The sequence below is a fragment of the Cynocephalus volans genome, chromosome 4 (assembly GCF_027409185.1).
Source record: "Cynocephalus volans isolate mCynVol1 chromosome 4, mCynVol1.pri, whole genome shotgun sequence".
Lineage (NCBI taxonomy): Eukaryota > Metazoa > Chordata > Mammalia > Dermoptera > Cynocephalidae > Cynocephalus > Cynocephalus volans.
Genome location: NC_084463.1, coordinates 112,915,188 through 112,935,249, shown reverse-complemented (window position 1 = coordinate 112,935,249; position 20,062 = coordinate 112,915,188). Strand labels below are relative to the sequence as shown.

Below are 20,062 nucleotides of genomic sequence, written 5' to 3'. Positions count from 1 at the left end.
CCCCATACCAGACAAGTTATTGGAACTCAAAATGTTTGCTAAACATTATTCTTGGTAGGCACTCCCGGAGTTGCAGGGATCATGCTGTGCATCTGGAAAATCCATATGGCAGAATAGTTAAATACATATAAAGAGTACATTGGGTTTTGGAATCCCAAAGAGTTTAAATTTTGAGTTCTCTTATTAGCTGTCCCTGTTTCTTTTTATACAAAATTGGAATAATATTACCTATCTGTTGTAAAGATTAAATGAGATGATTCATGTTAAGTATTAATAGGATGTCTCAATCATCAACAGTCATTATATACATTATTTTAACTGAATGCTTAGATTGGTGTGTGTGTGAACGCACGTCTTAAAACTAGGCCTGACACACTGTAGGTTCTTAAATAATTGTTGTGCAAACGTATAGAACTACAATAAATAATTACTGTTTCTTCCCTGCTAGTCTGCAAATTTCACAAGGCAGAGACTCTATTCCCACTCATTTCTGCACACCGCTCCCCCAGCCCCTAGCATAACTCAATAAACCACCATTCAATTTATTAACATAAAATATTAATACAATTTTGATGACTCTTGAGAAATTCGTCCTTGTCTGTCTAAGGAATTACAAGGGCAGCCTCAGGCATACCCAGAAAGCGAAATAAAAAACTCACTGGCTTCAAAACCTTCCTCTGGTTTCCAAAAACCCTGACTAGCTGATCTCTAGCCTCAACAACCCACTCTGCTTTTCTGGAGTCTCAGGCTGGCCCCCACCTCAGGGCAGGGGCCACCACATGCTGAGCCACAATCTGAGGTGTAAACTGATGACTCCCCAGACTCCCCTGGTCTGTGGCATCCCCGTCCTGCCCCGGTTGCAGCCTGCCCGAGCCTACCCCCCCACAGCCCTGCTTCCGCAGCTGCTCATCCTGGGAGAACTGTGTCGTGGAGCCTCTTCAGCTTTCAGCCAGTTCAGCCCTCCCAGGGGGCCTGGGGGCTACTCTCCAGCCAAAGTGTCGGGTTACCATAAAAATAAGAGCAGGCCTACCTATACTGAGCGTGCAGGAGGGTAGGGTCTGGGAGGTGAAAAAGAGAAGCCCAGGAGAAGAAAAAAAGCAGACATTTGAATATGAGTCAAAGAGGGCCTGTGTTTTAAGAAATGTACTTTAAATTAATAACTGCAGTCAACATCACCACTACAGCTCCTGCAATACCTCATTTAGTATCCAATCAGAGTCACTTATATTTTATATTATACTTAACTACTTCAAAAGTACTTTTAAAAACAATATTTTAGGGCAAGATGGAAATGGGGTTTTCTTTAGTTTTTTTAACATTATATATAAAAGTCAGATTTGGGTCAATGAAGGTTTTAACAAGTATTCCCACTCAAACTCCTAATAATACTCAGCTTTAATTTACTCGAGATTAAATCCAAACATGACAGAACTAATTATGTCTACTATAGGAGTGGCAGGCCTTCAAGAAGGAAAGGCTAATAAAAACCATTCATTCATTGTCCGTTTTTATCCTAAAATGAAATCAAAGTTAACTCCCTTGCTACCCTCGTGCAGGAACACTGATGGCTTGATGTGGTCTGGCCCAGCCTGGATATTTCAAATAAAGTTAACTTCAATCACTGTAGGGAGTTAGTAGGTTACTGATTCTCCATCCCTTGTTCTTTCATCTTGGTTTACTCCATACACAATGCCTCTTTAATTTGCTCCTAGCAAGTGCTTTATAAGTGGGTGGGTATAGGCCCAGCTACAAGAAAAGATGCCCTTCTTCAGGCCAGGGAGGTAAGCCCCAAGATCAGGACATCCACCAGGTGGATTAAGTTTCCCATTGTAATCCCTTATGTGCAAAAGAAGCTGTGAATGCCTTAGCAGGGGAAGACTGAGCTAACTGTAATAGACATGTTAGATTCCCAACTGGAAAGTGTTGAAAAGCAGGTAGACAGAAAAAAATGGATTATCTAAGGTTTTTTTTTTTTTTAAGTTAATTTCGATGAGAAAAAGTTCCCCAAGGTCACTTTATTTTGTAGTTACTGATTTACATTTCATTTTAAAACATCAGGGTTACAAGTATAAGGCACAGCAGTTTTCTAGAGAAGACTCTATCTAATAAAAGTGCTCAAAAAAAAAAAATTTTTTTTTAGTGGCAATCAGACCAGAAGTACACATGCAGACAGGCAGAGATTGTGTGATTTTTAATTTTTTTTTTTAGCTGTTAAGAAATAGCTCTCTCTCAATCAAATCAATCAAAAACTTCACAGAGGAAGCAATCACCGGGGGAGTTCAAGTCCTGTAAATTTAGAAGAATACCATATAAATAGTAAAATTCACTGCAGTTCCCTTCTGTCTTTGAAAATAGCCAAAGTCTAGTTCCCAGAGAGAGGATCTCATCCACCTTCCTACTTTTCGTGTGGTCAGAATTAACACAGTTCATGCAGGGCACATAACATGGTGCAATTATCAGCCAGCACTGACATTGCTAAAAGATCTTTAATAATCCTGGTTTTTACCATAAAAGCTCTCATTATTATCCCAGCTCTCTTTGCTTGTTCAGCGTGCCTGGTCACTTACACGACGATGAGAAAAAACCACGAACTCGACTCATCTTTCCCCAGCCATGTCTCTCAGGGAGCTGTTCGTGTCTCTGCAGTGCGATGCCACCGCACTGGCCGACTGGGTTTAAAATTAGCCGAGCCCTGGAGAGCCACGGGTAACCTTCTGACAAGGTTAGCCAACAGAGCAGAATCTTGCTCAGGGAGGGACATTAATAAGAAGCCAAGCAGAGCCTTTCAACAAGCCCATTAGGGCTTCTCAGAACCCTAGCAGTCTGGAAGCCTGGGGGAGCCCAGCGCACCAGTACGAGGAAGCTGACCTAGGCTCTTATTTTTATCCCACTGAGTCAGCAGTTTCCTTTACAGGCAATAAACACAATCTCCAAATGCTTTTCTCCAAGTTTAAATTGAACTTATTTGCCCGCTAATTGCACAATAATCTTTAAAACACTTAATTGGATTTTTAAAATACAATATTTCTGGAAAACCTCTAATTATAAAGTTAATATGCATGACAAAAAAAGTGGAACATACAGAAACATACAAAGGAGAAAATAAACTTTACCCATATTCCATCACCAAATAATAATCAGGGCTAAGCATGCATTTTAATGTGTTTCTTACACTAATAACGTTATTCCCTATAGTTTTGATTTTTTATTGCCCACCTAACATTTCACATTCAGCATTTTCCTGAGTCTGAAAAATTCTTTGTATCTTTGATTTTAAGAGGTATATGACATTCCAGGTCGTGAGTATACTATTATTTAACTATTTGCCCATGGTTGGACATTTAGATTTTGACAAGTTTTTCACTGCTGTGGCAAACATCCTTGTGATCATTTCCTAAGGACAGATTCCTAGAGTCAAAGGGCAGGAAAAATTTGAAGACCATTGGGTGCAGACTGGGGACGGTGTGCCTCTCACACTATATGTACAGTAACCATTTTCTGAATAAATGGACGTGTCTCAATGCTTTCCAAATAGACAACCCTAAATTCTAATGTGACACTTTCCAAGCACCTATTGGGAGATAATTGGGCCCAGCACAAAAGTAGTCCCCTCAGCAGTGAGTTAAAGGAGAAGATGATCTATCAACACATCTGAACACCTGCCAAAGGCAATTCAGATGCTCTCCCCACCCCATCCCTGGTTACCATGCCATACTGATTAAGATATTGAAATACTTCCCTAAGAGCTGGTAAACAGTCAGTGCCCCAAGTCCCCAAATGCCCCTCCCCCGCTTAGCCCTGCATCTCTCCCAGTGCCACAAGGTCTCCCCACTGTTCAACAAATAAAGGGTAAATGCCTGGCACACCCGGGACCTCCAGTGGTTTCCACTGCGTCAATAACCTTCCAACTAGTTGTTAAATATTGTAAATATCACCCCTGTTCATAGGCAACTTTTAACTCAGGATTTGCTTTTTAAATTGTGTTAACCTGCAAACCTCCCAACTCCTCAGAGACCACTGTTCAAAATCTTAGTTACCATCACTTCCATAGTTTTTTAAATTCACTAAATCCCATGATACTTTATCTTTAAAACCAAAGTTGACAATTATTAGGAAGCACTTACCAAGAAGCCTAGCAGGGGATGGTTTCCACTAAGTTATTCTCTATAAAGCACAGTGATTTGCGTTAGACAAAGATGAACTTGACAATCCTAAAATTCATGAAACTAGTAATAATACCAACGGTACTGGTTCCCCAAGGATAAAAGCTATCTGCTTAAGCCACAGGAAACTTTGGGGAACTCAGATGGTCAACTATATTCTCAGCAAGCTAAAGCAAATATACTGAAATGTTAATATCTGGGGGTAATTAAAAGAGTCAGGTACAGCCTAATCTATGCCCAGACCACCCACGTATTGGATTAGTTGTAATACCAATACAAGCTACACTTGTTGAGTGCTGTCAGTGGGCTGGATGTATTGCTGGGCACTTAGAAGCATGATCTCTACCTTAGCTCTCTTTGCTAAGCTAAACTATTTTCTGTGGATAAGTAGAAAGCGGGAACAGAGTTTCATTTCCTCTAAATGTTTTTGTCCATCTTCTATTGGGGATGCTAGGGCAGGAACACCAGCCAAGAAAGAAAAGAAGGACAAACAAGGGCCTGTATAATTAGACTTTGAACATCGACAAGGTGCTAGCCTGGGTGCGTTACAGCACTGCCCAGGCCAGCAGCTGGATCATGGTCCAAGCTGGAATAACCTCAAAAATAAGACTCGCCCTCATCTCCATTAAGGAAGAATACACCCAAATTCCAAGCCACTGTGCAGCTTCTTTGCAAAATTAGCAAGATTCTAATTGATAGACAAATGTTTGGGGTTCATGATATCAAATATAATGGCAAAAGTTTAAGGAAACACCTTGTAGTAGTAAATGAAATTAACATTCACAGCTAACATTTATTCATCACAGTATGTGAGGCACAGGGATTAGAACTTAAGTTTTATTTTATTTGTGATACAAATAATAATTGTATGTATTTATGGGGTACAATGTGATGTTTACACTGTCGAATGATCAAATCAGACTAATTAATGTATCCATCACCTCAAATATTTATTATTTCTTTGTGGTGAGAACACATAAAATCCTCTTTTAGCTACTTTGAAACATACATCATTATTAACTATCATCACCTTGCTGGGCAATCAATCACTAGAACTTATTCTTCCTGTCTAATTGAATCTTTGAACCCTTTGACCAACATTTCCCCTTTCCCTATCTACCCTCCTCCTCCTCTGATAACCACCATTCAACTTTACTTCTGTGAGTTTTTTAGATTCTGGACTTTACCTTTATTATTTCATTTATTCCTCATCATAACTATATGGACTAGAGATGTATTATTACTCTCTGTATTATTCAAAGAAAATGAAATTTAGAAACATTAAGCTATTTGCCCAAAATCATACCACTAGTCAGTGGTCAAAGTGAAATTCAAACCCAGGCCCATCTCACCTTGAACCCAAGGTCTAATTGTATTTGTGGGGAGAGTGAGCCTCCCATCACTGGAGGAAATCAAAGAAGAGCCTGAGAGCTCCTAAAAGAGATGCTGTAGAGGGAACTGGAGAGGGTGAGAAGAATGTGAAGGAAGGTCCATTCCAATCTCTGATCTATGATGGGTGAAAACAAACTGCCTACTGTGTGCTGGCTCCATATGAGGTGCCTGTGGGGCATGAGGAACAGGCAAGACCCTGTGAATGAAGTGAGCAACCATTTGAGATGTCAGACACCCATACTATCTTTCTACTCACACTAAAAGGCAGCAGAAAAGCAAGGCAGCTGGGGAATGCAGACTCTGGCCTCTTTGATCCCAGCAAGCTGGCACCTGGCAAAGGCTGGTGCTTTCTATGCCTCCAGAACCGCAAAGGCAAGAATGAAAGCCCAGCTACTACAAGGCAGGGAAAGAGTTTTTGCCCTTCTTTTTAATTTCCTGCACCTGGGTTTTTCTCCAACAGAGAACTAATATTTATGGTAAATAAACTTTTCAAATTTATATTGGAAAATATCAAGAACACAACCAGAAAAGGAGATGAATGGACAGTTTACGCAAGAGAATAAGCATACAGGGAAAATATGCATCCTCAGTAGGAGAGAGAAAATAGCAAATTCAAACAAACTTAAGGTGCTATTTTAAACCTCCTAATCTACAAACCTTTAAAGTAATCACATCTGTAGTGAATATGACATAGGGACTATTTAGTGGTGCTGTGAATGTGAAGGTCCAATTAACTACACTCATTAAGAGCCTCGAAGGGCTTAAATCCTTTGGCTTAGTAATCCTAATCCTAGAAATTTATCAAAAAGAGAAATTCCATGGAAGAAAAAAATCATGAGGACAACGAAGTACATTATAAAACCATCTATAACACTATGAACAGAAGAATAACTGAGAAAATCAGCATCTGAGTGCAAAAAAAAAAAAGGACATTCATTTACAAGAATAATTTTTATAAACTGAAACGAAGAAAAGCTTCCCAAAGAATATTACTTTAAAAAAGCAAAACAAAATTATATATATATACATATATAGTGATTATAACTTTAGTTTTATGCATGTAGTTACATAAAGTAAAAATAAAAAGGAAATCGTTACTATGATAGGACAGTAACATTACAGGTTTTGTCTCATACTCGTACTTTATTCACATTTTTTAAGAAATTGTTCAAATATTTTCAAAAGAAAATTTAAGTAAACATCAGATACAGGTTGAGATACTCAAGCACTTGAATACAAGAGAAAAGCTTAGAGGTCAAAGATATGTGAATAGTTCAATCCTTTGTATCACCAGGATCCACCCAGCCAATCACAACCTACACACACACACACACACACACACACACACACACACACACACACACACACACACACACACACACACACACACACACACACACACACACACACACACACACACACACACACACACACACACACACAGAGTTTATTTTAGGTATACCAAATGACTAGCTTGTTCCCCCCAAAATTACAGTAGCAATAATAAGAGTAGATAATAATTACAGAGTATATATTCGGTACCTGGCCCTACTGTAAGCACTTTGTATGTCCAGACTCATTTAATCCCCATAACAATACTATGAGAAAAGTACTATTGTTATTCCCATTTTAGAGACCAGAAACTAAGATACAAAAGTAAATTGCCCCATATTGCTCAGATAGGTGGCAGAGCCAGGATTTGAACACAGTCTGATTCCGGAATCTAAACTGATAACCACCACACTAGACAATCTATTATGTACAGACAAGACTCTCAGCAAATGCTATGCTATTCCTCTTGTCTGAAATGCCCTTCCGCTCCTCAGTCACCTATAAAGCTCCAACGCATACTTCAGAGGCCAATTCAACTGCTACCTCTTCGGTAAAGCCTTCCCTGGCTCTCCCAGGCAGCATTTGTTTGTGTTCCATAGAACTTTATACATACAACTACTCTTTTATTGATAGTTTAGTAATTGATCAGGTCTAGCTCCATGATATACAAAAGTTTGGGGTGGGGAGTAGATATAGGTGTTCTTTGTATCTCCAGTGACCAGCATATAACAAGTAATCAATAAGAGAGGGAAGGGAGGGAAAAATGCATGAATGACTTCTCAGTAAAGGGACTAGAGAGCTAATTAATGTGTTGGTTGGTGAGTATTTCACACATACTTGGGATTAAAATTAAATGGGATCTTGAAAAGGAAGGCAATTCTGACACACTATAATACAGATGAACTTTAAGGAGATTATGACATGAAATATGCCAGTCACAAAAGGACAAATATCCTATGAGTCCACTCATATGAGGTACCCAGAATAGTCAAACTCAGAGACAGTAAGTAGAATAACGGTTGCCAGGGGCTGGGGGGAAATGGGGAACGGGGAACTACTGTTTAATCAGCGCAGTTTCAGTTTTGCAGGAAAAAAAAAAAAGTTCTGTAGATGGACAGCAGTTGTGATAACAAATCAATGTAGATGTACTTACTATCACTGAACTGTACTCTTAGAATGGTTAAGATGGTAAACGTTATGTTATGCATACCATACCACAATTTTAAAAGATAGCAAAGAAGGGAGGGGGAGAGGAAGGGATGGACTTCAAAGCACAGAACTCAAACCAAGTCAATTATGCTCGCAGTGGAACCTAACATAACTCCTAACTGGAGTGCTCATCATCCAATAGGTGCTTCACACATACACATAGTTGTCCCATATCAACAGAGATGTCCCTTCCTCCATGGAGCCCTCCTGGAAATCCAAGCCAGGCTGGGTGGCCCTGCTGCACACTCCCATAGCATCATGTTGTACCAGAGCACTTTTGTAGCTGCCTTTCAACAAGTCCATCTCCCCAATGTCAAGCTCCATGAAGGCAGCACCCTTGTCTTATCAGCATACAGCACTTTTAATCAATATGGAATCAATTCATTAACTGCGAAAAGGCTGGGGCTGGACTGCTGCTCTGATTTTCAGAGCTCACATGCAGGACTGTCTTAAGGAGTGGTCAGCAAGTTAAGTAAATATTCACAGAAAACTCAAAAATTTTCTAATCTGACACTAAAAGGAAAAGGATCCAAGTGCAGACAAGTTCCAGATAGATTTCCGCCACCTCCTCTATTAGAAAGGGAGGGATTTACTTGTGAGCAAGGTAATTTCCAGAATCTATAAACCCACGGAATTAAAGCTCCATGCCCATCTTCTGATACCCCAGGGATAGGACTCAGGTACTGGACACAGTTCAGTCACCTCCTCAGATTCTCTTGAGGTCAAGGGAGTATTTTCTATTTTCCTCTTTGCAGGAACAGGAGTTTAAATTGCAGTTTGATCAATTTGTCAGGTACCTATTCTTCAGACTAAAATTAGAAAACATTCTTTAAGACTGCTAAATCTTTATCAATACTTAGAAGTCAGCTCAGAAGGTACAAGGGTGGTAACTGCTTTCTTCGCCTATTCCATTTTCCATTTCTTTAAGGCAGCTGGTACCTGTTTAGTATGTCTTCTTCTATGCATTTCTGCCATATCAATTATTTAACCACCCTGAAACTCTTCTGTTATCCACACCTCCAAATCTACTCTTGGTTTATGTTTCACAGAGGGGAAACAAATTTTTGGACTTGCTACTGAGCAAAATATATGTCCTTTTTTTCCCCCTTCCAATTACAGAGCAAACAGTAAGAGTGATGCTAACAGGCAAGTATATGACAGCTTATCCAGACTTGAACCTCACAATGCAGTAAGCTGAAGAACACAAATGAATTCCAGCATGACTTAAATTTAGCTTGAGGGCAAAGCAAACAGTTCCAAACAGGTAATGCTGAAATGACAAGGGATGACTGTAATGTAAGACACACACCTGCTTGTGAGCCGCATGGGCACCCTCAATCAGTAAGCAAAGTCCTTGCACAAACCTGAGGCTTTGAGTTTTACTCATTCACAAAGAAATATCATGGGTAAAGGATATTTGAGAGAGAGAAGCTGAGACTCAGAGGGCATTTTTAAATATAGATAACGACTACCTTTTTTTTTTTTGCTTAGCCTTTCATTGATTTAGCCAAATCATCCTTATTATGGGAGTGCTATGAATTACAGAGACAAAGAGGTATAAACACACAATCTGACTTTTGAGGAACTTAAAACTTCTGTGGGTAAGATAACATACAACAGTAATATAATTCTTCTTTTTTTTTTTCATTCCAACCTAGGCCTCAGTTTCCTCATCTGTAAATAAGAGATCTGAAATATAACTTCTAGGTAGCTCTCAAGTATAATATTCTATTTATACTCCACTCACCTGTCCACCAAAACAAGCAGACTTCTGGCCTCCTTATAGCTGGACTGCCCAAGAGTTAAATGTTTTTTTAAGTCCCATAAAATATTATTGACTACATTTTCTGTATGCATGTTCTAACACCATTTTTGCTTCTAAAAAAGCAGACTATTTCTGACAAAATAGTAAAAGATGATGATTATAATTGTCCAATTGTTTTAAAAGATTCCTTTCAAAAGTAGATCTTATAATAAAACTATAAGTAAATTTTAAAAATTGAAAAAATATATTTTCACATTCACAATGACTCATTTAAAAGAGCAGCAAGATTCATCTGGCTATTTCAAAGAAAGATTTCCTGCTTTTTTTTGTTTAGTTTCTGCTTTACCTATGATAAATCTTTGCAAATGGGTAAGAATCAAGAGCTAAGATTCCAGCTGGAACCCATATGACCATCAAGTTTGACAAAAATTCTAAATTTAATTAATATGTTCAAGCATCACTCAACAAGCTTTGAGGATTATGCCTGCATCTGAAACTTAGAATACAATGAATATTCATAGATACCCTTTTTTTTTTTTTTTTTTTGGTTTAAGAACAATCACTGATAAATTGCATCTTCAAAAGGAAGAGAGGTAATCACTTCTATCATGCTTTACTTTTTGAATTCGATAAAATATCTAAAATCCTAAATTCAAATAATATTTCAAATTCTATTTTCCTTCTCTAAAGAAATTGAATTCATTTTTAAATTTTAAGATACACTGCTACCATGCAAGCCTGTCTTTCCTGAATAGTTTGATACAGGTGTGTGAAAATGGCAGAAAGAAAAAAAACCTAGAAAAAAATAAAGACTTTGGTCTTAAAAAGCTGTAACATGTCCACATATTCCAGTTTCAACCAGAAATAGTAAATAAGAGGAAAGGAAAAGGATGTGTTTGGAATTTCAGGACACTATGTGCTGATTCACAGAGAGGAGCCTCCTACCCAAAGGTAACCTCTAAAGCTGTATTCCTTTTCACTTACTTGCCAGAGTAAACAATTATCACAATCATATTAATGTTTCAAGAGAGATTTTTGTCCACAACTCACACACACTAATGAAGCGCTTTAAGTACCTTATTCCCTTCTCTAAATGTCTAGCTATAGGATAAAACAGGGCCTACTATGTGCTAGTTCTTTAGGACTGACTGAGACACAGAAGCAATAGGTACCTGGATTGCTCACAATTTAATTGGGTGTCATAAAACACATATAAGCATTTGTTCAATTAGTCTTAAACAGGCATGCAGCCAGCTTCAGGCCAAGCTCTGTGCTGGAGAGATGAAGATAAGTAGCAAACAGACTCCTCCCTCAAAGCGCTCACAGTCCAGTGAGAGAGGCAGATACATCAACAGATAACTAATACAACCCAGTAACTGCAATGATAGAAAGATGTACAGAGAATGCAGGGAGCAGAGTGGTGTTAGAGCCAGGGGGTGCATGCCTAATTATACACATATGTCAAACATACGCCTACCTTGGTCACAGCCATAACCCCAGAATCCAGAATAGTGCATAGCACATGGTAGGCACTCAAAAAAAAAAAAAAAAAAAAAAAAGGCAGAAATGGAAGCAGGAAAGGGGCAAAGAGAGCAGGCAGAGATCTCTAACATAGGCCCAGGTTACAATGCACACTCCATCCCCTTGTAGCTGTGTGCCAGGGCAATGCATTTAACACCCCCAAGCCTTAGTGTTCTCAAATGCTCCCCCATAGGCTTGTGATGAGATAACAAATGTGGAAATGCTGGCTTTGGCAACCTCTCCTCTGGGACAATTCCACAACTTGCCCAATGCTACTTTCTGCCTAGGGCAGGGACCTGTAATGACAGAGAACCAGAACAGTAGGATAAGATTTTTTTTCCTGCTTCTTCCTCACCCTTTTCTAAACCTTCCTGCTGTAACCCCTTTTCCCATTGCTTACTCAGATAAGACTCAGAGTGAATGAACTAAAAAGGAACAAGCAAGAAAGGAGAGGAGAGAAAGAACCCCCTGATTAGCTACGGAGAAAGGAAAAGATCTTTCCCATCCTTTGGAATGGAAGCCCTCAGTATTTCTAAACTGAAAAAGAAAAAAAGGAGAAAATAAAAAAGTCCTGACCCAAACACCTAAAAGGTTTCAACTTCTGCCTGGTCACACTGCTTTCCTGCACTGCCTCAGATTGGTGACAATTAGTCGGTATTATTTTTTTCCCATCTCCCCATTTTAATTTCCTTTACTAAATTAAAATAATTGCAGCACATTAACACTTGATCAAACACAAAAAAGGTACACTAAACTAGCTTTAATATAATTTTAGATTTTCCAATTTCTTAAGTCACTCTGCATAAATAAGCAAGGTTCCAGCCAGTGAAGAAGTCATTAAATTTCCAAGCTGACCACTGGCTTGAGATGCTCAAACTCCCTGTGACTGTGACTGGACCTGGGCCACTAAGGAACCTTCCTCAAGAAAAATGTCCCTTTCCTCAAGTTAACCAGGAGAGCTGAAACCTTTGGGAGTGGAGAGCAGGGTTCCCAAAGCTGCCTTCACGCCTGGAAGACCTCCGCCACACCAACGGAGCTTAGAACACTCAGGCTCCTATCCCTTAAATTCTGGGGCTAAGAAATGCTGCAAAGTTCACTGTCATTCAACTCAACAGGGCTTTCTTTAGAAGCTGCTGTGTCTGAAACCCGGTGCTCAGAGCTTGCTTCTTCTCCTAACACTGTCTTATGTGTGTTTCACAACAAGCCAAAAAGGTAAGAAGGGTGATCTTACTCTCTGTTTAAAGGTGAGGGATCTGAGACTCAGAAATGCTGATGGGTCCCAAGGCAGGCCCCAAGTGGGTACACAGGTGGCCGTCATGCTGCCTTCACATGATGAATCTGGCTTAAGGAGTACTAGCAGAGCAGGAAGAATCTGAGCTCTTGGGTTCTGGTTTCAGTTCAACCTCTGATCTCAGACTAACCAACTGTCTCAACTTCGCAAGCCTTTTAAGCTCAATGAATCTAAAAATGAAAAGAGAGCATAACTTTTGTTCCGCATCTCACAGAACAGAGTCAGATAAGACCCTTCTGGGTGACCATTACTCAACACAATTCTCAAAGGTTGGGTGTCTGGTTTCTGGTCATCAACTCTCCTAGCCATCAACATCACATCTCCTGCCATTCCCCTTATCCCAACTCAGTATTTTCACTGCCTTGGAAATTAACCCATTGTGCCCTGAGGAACCCCTCCGCTGCCTGCCTTTCTGGAACACATCGAGATCCATCTCAAGAATTAGCTCAAGCCTAGTCAACCTGATTACCCTCACAGGAGTATTTAAATGTTACTTTACTATACCTGGCCAGTTTTTTGTCTCTTCATCCTCACTGTAAGCTCAACACCCAGAAACCCAAGTCTAGAATTCTCTACATTCTTCATCACTGTGATACCTACCACTACCAAGCCTTCATCCCTGGAGTTAAATAAAAACAAATATTCACATGGCAACATTTCCTGGGTATCCGCTAGACCATGGGTGATAAAATGAAAGTAGGAACTGGGTTTCAGAAAGAAATAACAGGATATGGCCTGGACCCTCAAAGAAATCACAATCTAGTATGGAAAACAGAGATATAAATGATTGCTGGGATTTGCTGAATCATTTGACACTGGAATTTGCTAGTGACTGGGAGTTAGAAGGGATAGAGACTGTGAAGGATGATGGAGTATGTTCCTGATACTATCTCAAAGGATATAATGACTGGCTGACTTTAATAAGGTTGAAATTTAATAAGGATAAATGTCAAGTCATGCACTTAGGTCCAAGAAAAAGAAAAAGAAATCAACTCACAAGTACGGAAAAGATCATATGAGAAAGTCTTAAGGGATTGGGTTGCCCATAAGTTCAATGACTCAGTGTGTTGGGGCTGCTATAAAAGCTAATGAAATATCAGGCTGTCCCAATTAGAAATGCTGCATTCAGAGTAAGAAGAGTATCTCAAATCTGGACCCTAGAGACTGCAGAGAATGAATGGTCAAAAGTGAACATACTTAGGAAAGCAAGTGGGAGCATGAAGCTACAGCCCAAGAGGAATGGGGATGATGAGGCAGGAGAATGAACAAGTTAGAGGGCCATGAGAGTTATCTTCAAACTAGAGACTTGGGCTATTCTATTCCATTCTAAGAACAGATAACAGATACACGGCATACCTAACCTGTGAAGGCAGGGATTAACCTATGAGGATATTTACTACAGCATGATTTATAATTGCCAAAAAATAGGAGGAAACAGGCAAAATATCTGACAAAAGGGAATAAATTACATATCCTATTATGAAATTATGTTATTAACTGCAATATTATAAATATTTATTGATATGAAATATAATACTAAAATTCTACTTACCGGAAAAAGAAAATTACAAAATATTATGCACAAATAGTGTGGTTCATTTTGTTAAAAAAACAACAACAAAAAAACAAACACAACAACAACATACACACACATCACAAACTGCATTGAAAATGGTCAGAAGACGATGTAATGTGAAGCCAACTAACATTAACTATCTGAGTGGTGAAATTTTAGATAATTTTAAATTTTAGTTTTTGCTTCTCTGTATTTTGCTTCTATATTTCTTCAATGTTTCATAATGGACATATATTGCAAATAGACTTTTCGAAAGAAAAATCCTAAACAGCCTAGTATATAAGTGGAATTAGGCTTGTGCTGCATGTGGGGAGGCGAGAATATTAGGATTAATTAGGTAAAGATTCTAGCAGAGCATATTCGAGCTCGACATAAGAGAATGTGGTCTGAAAGTGAAATAAACAGCCCTTTGTTACAGTGAGCTCCCATGAAAAGAGTTGCATCTCTAGGATGCATTAAAACTATTTATGAATACACTGTAGGAGAAGCTTCCATGGAGTCATGGAGTTCAGGGTTAGATTCTCCTAAATGGCCTTTAAGGTTCCCTGTAATCTATATACTGCAATTCCTTCACCACTGCTTCAGCCATCCCTACTCCAGAACCCACAATACCTTCAATTTCTCTCATACTCATATAAATTCAAATCCGTGACTGAGCTTTTAAGATCTACCTCTCTGCTCTCTCACCAAATCAGGGCCAAATAGGGTACAGTTAAAAGAACACTCAATGGGGAATCAAAGGTTTGGAATCCCAATGGTATCAATGAAAAGAATACAGACTTGGACACATCACAATCTCTTGGAGCCTCTGTTTCCATAACAGTAAAATGACAGCAAAATTTATACAACCTCACAAGGTTCTGCTGACAATTCAAGATAAAGCTTGTGACAGTGCTTTGTAAACAATAAAATGTTATACAAGCAAGAGATGATGTATACCTCTGTGTATGTATGTCCCTGCAGTGACTGGCACAACACAGCTACTTAATAAATGTTTTATAAGTAATAAATGAGTCCCATTTTGATGCAGTATGATGAACTACCTGATACAGACTTGCTAACATATATTAATAAGTACTAATAAAATAGGAGGCAAGTTGTGGTTAAATCTGTGAGACGCAGTTACCTTGGGTAATACGAAGCCAAACTGGTTGCCTTAGTGCAAAGCGTTGCAGAGCCTTGGATATGCTACACTGTGAATCTGCAGCATATGGATACTATATGCAACACATCCCAACATTATTCATCCAGACAAACCCTTTTCTCAGGACATCTCATATGACAAGGGCTGGCAACATGCCTTGAGCAACAGGGATCCAATGCATTCTCCATCATGAGAGCATTTAAGCAGAAGTTGGATGGCCAACTGTCAGTGAGGCTTACGAATCCCACTGCACTGCAACCAGAGACAACTTTAATTCCAAGATCCCGTGATTCTACACTGTGGCTCAAGCACCACCTCCACAAAAAGGCCCTTCACTTCTCTAGCTTTCCCTTGACCGTTTATGACACCACACAATACAGTAATGAATGACTTCTCTCCAGTTTATGAGGATGACTCTTGATTTTTCACCAGGACTACCAGCTTTTTTGAGATGAGGACCAAGCCTTCCATCTTTATCCACGATCCCTAGCACAAGCTAGGAACATATTAAAGACTTACTGAAGAGTTGACTGAACCTTGATAGAACTCTGCTACATAAAGTGTAACCTATGGAATAGCACATCACCTGAAAGCTTCTTAAAAATGCAGATTCTGAGACCCCTTCCCAGATCCACTGAATCAGAATCTGCATTTTAACAAGATGCCCAGGTGACTCATATACACTAATAAGGTGATGATGATGATGCTGGTCTACATGCTACCTTCAAGAATACCTTCCTCATTTGTTCATTCATTCATTCATTTACTCAGTCTTTCACTCATTCAAGAACTACATATTAAGTTCCTACATCACGTCAGGTACTTTTCTAGGCACCATGTCCTGTTGCAGCCAGTTGTCACTCAATGTTCTTCTAACGTTAGAGAAAATCACTCACTAAAGGGGCCTGCCTTTAGAATTCAGCTAAAAACAATTTAAGTGCCTCTGAATCCTAGCTCCTCCAACCCAAGCCAGCTCTTCAAATGCTTTGCAGGTGTCAGGGCTGATCTCTCTCCACAAAACATCCAAACCACCCACCCACATGATAGCCACAGCCCAATGGTTTGGGCAGAGCCCCTTTATATTTCTGCAGGTGCTACATTCCAAAAATGTTTTTTCTCATAAAGCATGGCAAGAATTCTGCACTTAGGGAAGAAAAGAGGCTAAAGAAGGGCCTTTTTTTCCTCTGAAGAGAGAAAAGACTAAAACCTCCACAGAGAGGTTTACATTTCTAAAATATATTTATTTTATCGGCCACATGCTTGCAAGTCAAATATCTCCTCAAAGACATTTTGCAGACAGAGATATTCTGGGAACACACTAGAGGCAGCTTATTTATCTGCCACTATTACAAGACTAGCCCAAAGGGATGAATATCAGATGCTATCTCCCTCTGAAATGACTGCATGCCTTCCAACTCTATGCCAGGTCACAGCTACCTCATGCCCCTCAAACACCCCCTTCTCAGCCCTGCCCAACTGCCTCTGCCCCACTGGTCCTCTGAGAGCCTTCCAACTAGCCCCAGTCACTCCCTATCGGGGAGGGCTGTTTGTTCCACCTTTGAAGTATGAACTGGCAATGAAAAGCGTAATTAATATACAGGAGCAACATTAATATCAAACCTTGCCATGGTGCTTGAAATCCCTGAGGGCTGGTAGGATCCTAGGTAAACACAGCTCCTCCATCGCATTGTCCAAAAGGGAATTACAAGAAATTGTACTCCAGTCAGTCACCATGTCCCTTAGCTCCCTCCTTTGCTATCATTAGTCAAGTCACCTTTTAAGTCACAAGATTTAACAATTAGGAATGTGCTCCACGTCTCCCACAGTCCTTGGGTTCACCTCTACCTTGACCTGGTCACACTGTATTATAACTGTCTCATTCCCAGCAGAGAGCACCTTGAGGGCAGGGGCATCCCGGCAGGCCAGCAGATACCTGAGACATGCAGGTTTTCAGGAAATAATGGTAGAATGACAATTCATTCATCAATCGTTTAATGAGTGCCAGGTTTCAGGAATACAATATGAAATATTTGAAGATAAAAAAGAAATGGATATTCCTTGTTGGCCTGTTCAGAATAAACAAAACAGGAAACAAGAACCATGAAAGCCTGGATACAAACTTCAATATAAGGGGTGAGGGAATTCCAGGAGCAGACCAAGCCAAGTGCAACAGAAAAGGAATTTTCCTATCCACAGCATCTTACACAGACCCCCGCCCCAGTCTATAATTCCACGTACGCTGAACGCATTTCCCACACACCAGCCTCTTATTTTATAACTAACCAAATTTCCTGTCTTTTGAAATATCAGCACACGATACGGTATACATGGTCTTAATCCCAAACTGTTTTATTACAAAGAGAACCACAGCTCACAAAGACATGTGCTGTACACTTAACAGTTTTTGATATGCTTTTCATAGGCATTCTGACTTTATTCTCAACCCTGGCTATAAGAAGGGTGGGTGTCAGTTAAGGTCACATGGGAGACAGAGCTGGGAGGTTCAGACATGTAAGGTACCTGTCACACCTCTTCCTCTGAAACCCTGTCTCTCGTCACTCCCCCAGCTACCTCTCCTGGGTCATTCTCTCCAACAGCGTCACCACCACAAAAATGCAATGTGGGCCGCATGCATCATTTTACATTTCCTAGTAGCCTCATCTAAAAAGGTAAGAAGAAACAGGTGAAATTAATTTCAATAACTTCTTTTATTAACCCAACACATCCAAAAATTATCATTTCAACCTGTAACAAAATGGTAACAAAAAATTCATGATGTATTTTACATTGCTTTTTCCACACTAAGTCTTCAAAATCCAGTACTTAAGGTGCATCTCAATTCGGGCCAACCACCTTCCAAGTGCTCCCTCCGAATGCTCCCACACTGCATGGCACAGCCTAAAAGGAGCACTCTTACACAACAAGAGGCTCACAGAGCCTAACAAATGTTGTTTCCAAGCACACACAGTCTTTTCAGTGACATTGATTTCAGTTGGACTTGAGAATTACGAGGTCCCAGTTTTTGGTTGACATAGGTTCTCCACTTTTAAATGACTTTCAGTAACATCCTTCACGTCTCATCGTAGGTATCAGTCCTTCAAGGAAGCCTTCTCCGACAACTTTTCCACTAACATGGCATAGTCATGCGTGCAGGGGGCTGTGTTATCTGCTATTGTATGTTCCTGTGTCTGTTTCATTCACAGCCCGAGCCTCATCTCCCAGCCCAGCACTGGCTCAGTAATTATTTGTTGGATGCACAGATGGATTAATGGATAAATGAATGGAATTCCTACTAATACAGAATCTCTCTCTAGGCCATAGTTTCCTCATCTGTAAAATCTCCTTGGTTCCTCCTCCTGGCTCTGAAAGTCAATAAGGCCATGCACAGTGATTGTGCTGCTTCCACCCAGGTAAAATGACAGACGGGGACATTTGCACTTAGCCTACCTGCTCACCAGCTTCACCAGATATCTAAGACAGAAAGGAAAACTTCTTAGACTACGCTTCAGAGTATACTTTTCTGCATCAGTATAAATTTTTTGCTTTTAAGTTTCCAAAAAGTATCCTGTGAGCTTCCTGCTATTCCACTAACTGTAGAAATTTATATATTCTCTCACATAATTCCTGTAGGGTTCCTGTGGCCAGTTGTTCATATATTTCTTAAGTAGAAAACGTTCCATTTTGTCCTTAATGAACAAATGTCATGAAAAGATCCTAAGTTCAGGGTTGAAACTCCGAAGCCTGGGTTTTCACTGCCCCTATCTTTCCACCAGCTGGCTGCCTGACCATGCACATGTTATTTAACCTCTATGCACCTGGATTTCCTCAACCATAAAATGGGGATAACAATGTATCCAACTCACAGAGTTGTTTTAATGCCAGAATGCCTTATAAACTGTAAAGGGCCACACCAACATTAGTTACTATGTAAACTATTTCTTCTGAGGCATGTCAAAGTGTATGACAGTGCACCCCAAAAACAGCATAGCCACCAGCAAGGCCCGGGCCTGGGGAACTCAAGAAAGGCCAGAGGAATCCCGTGTGCACTACACCAGGCTAAAACCAAACAAGCCCAGAATTCACAGCCTCAAAGCACAGCCCCCAATGTGCTGCTGGGATCACGGGTAGGGATGAGCCCATAAGGGCGGGCCTAGCCAGGTGAACCAGGCATGAGGCGCCTAGCCCACCAGGACGTGGCTGTGGGGGAAGGCTGCCTACTGGAGCACAAAGGACAAGCATAGGGGAGCCGGCCTTCCAGGGAGAGGCAGGGAGGAGAAGTGAGGTGAAGCTGGGAGTTCCCATCCCAGAAGGGCAGGGCCCCCACTGAGCACGAGATCCCGCCTGCAGTCAGGCCAGGAACTGGGGAACTAGCTTCGCTGGCCTTTTCTGTCTTTCTTCTATAGTGTTTCAGAGGCACCTGAACTTTCCCAAACTGGTTCTACCCATCTCAAACAGGAACTAGGCTTGCGTGTGTGCACGCATTTTATGATTTCAGAAGAAAGCACTTTGCAGTCAGAGAATGAGTCATCAGTAATCTTTGTCAATTTGCCAGCAGCCTGCCCCTCTTCATTACAAACATAAAGATAAAAGCTCTTGCACTACATTAGCTGGCACACGCCTCCACAGACAGTACAAATAAATTAGTCGTACCTCATCCCTAACAGCCCAA

General features: G+C 40.3%; 1 protein-coding gene across 7 annotated transcripts in view; it reads right to left on the bottom strand.

Moving 5' to 3' along the window:
* TEAD1 (TEA domain transcription factor 1) overlaps positions 1–20,062 on the bottom strand; it is a 247,965-nt gene that overhangs the window by 179,793 nt on the left and 48,110 nt on the right. For 4 of the 7 annotated variants that reach the window (XM_063094526.1, XM_063094527.1, XM_063094528.1 and 1 more), the window contains exon 1: positions 2,507–2,556. The exons of 2 other annotated variants lie outside the window; for them this stretch is intronic. In XM_063094526.1, coding sequence (XP_062950596.1) covers positions 2,507–2,521 — 15 coding nt within the window. In that variant the 5' untranslated portion in view covers positions 2,522–2,556. One more of the 7 variants, XM_063094530.1, reaches the window with a different exon arrangement.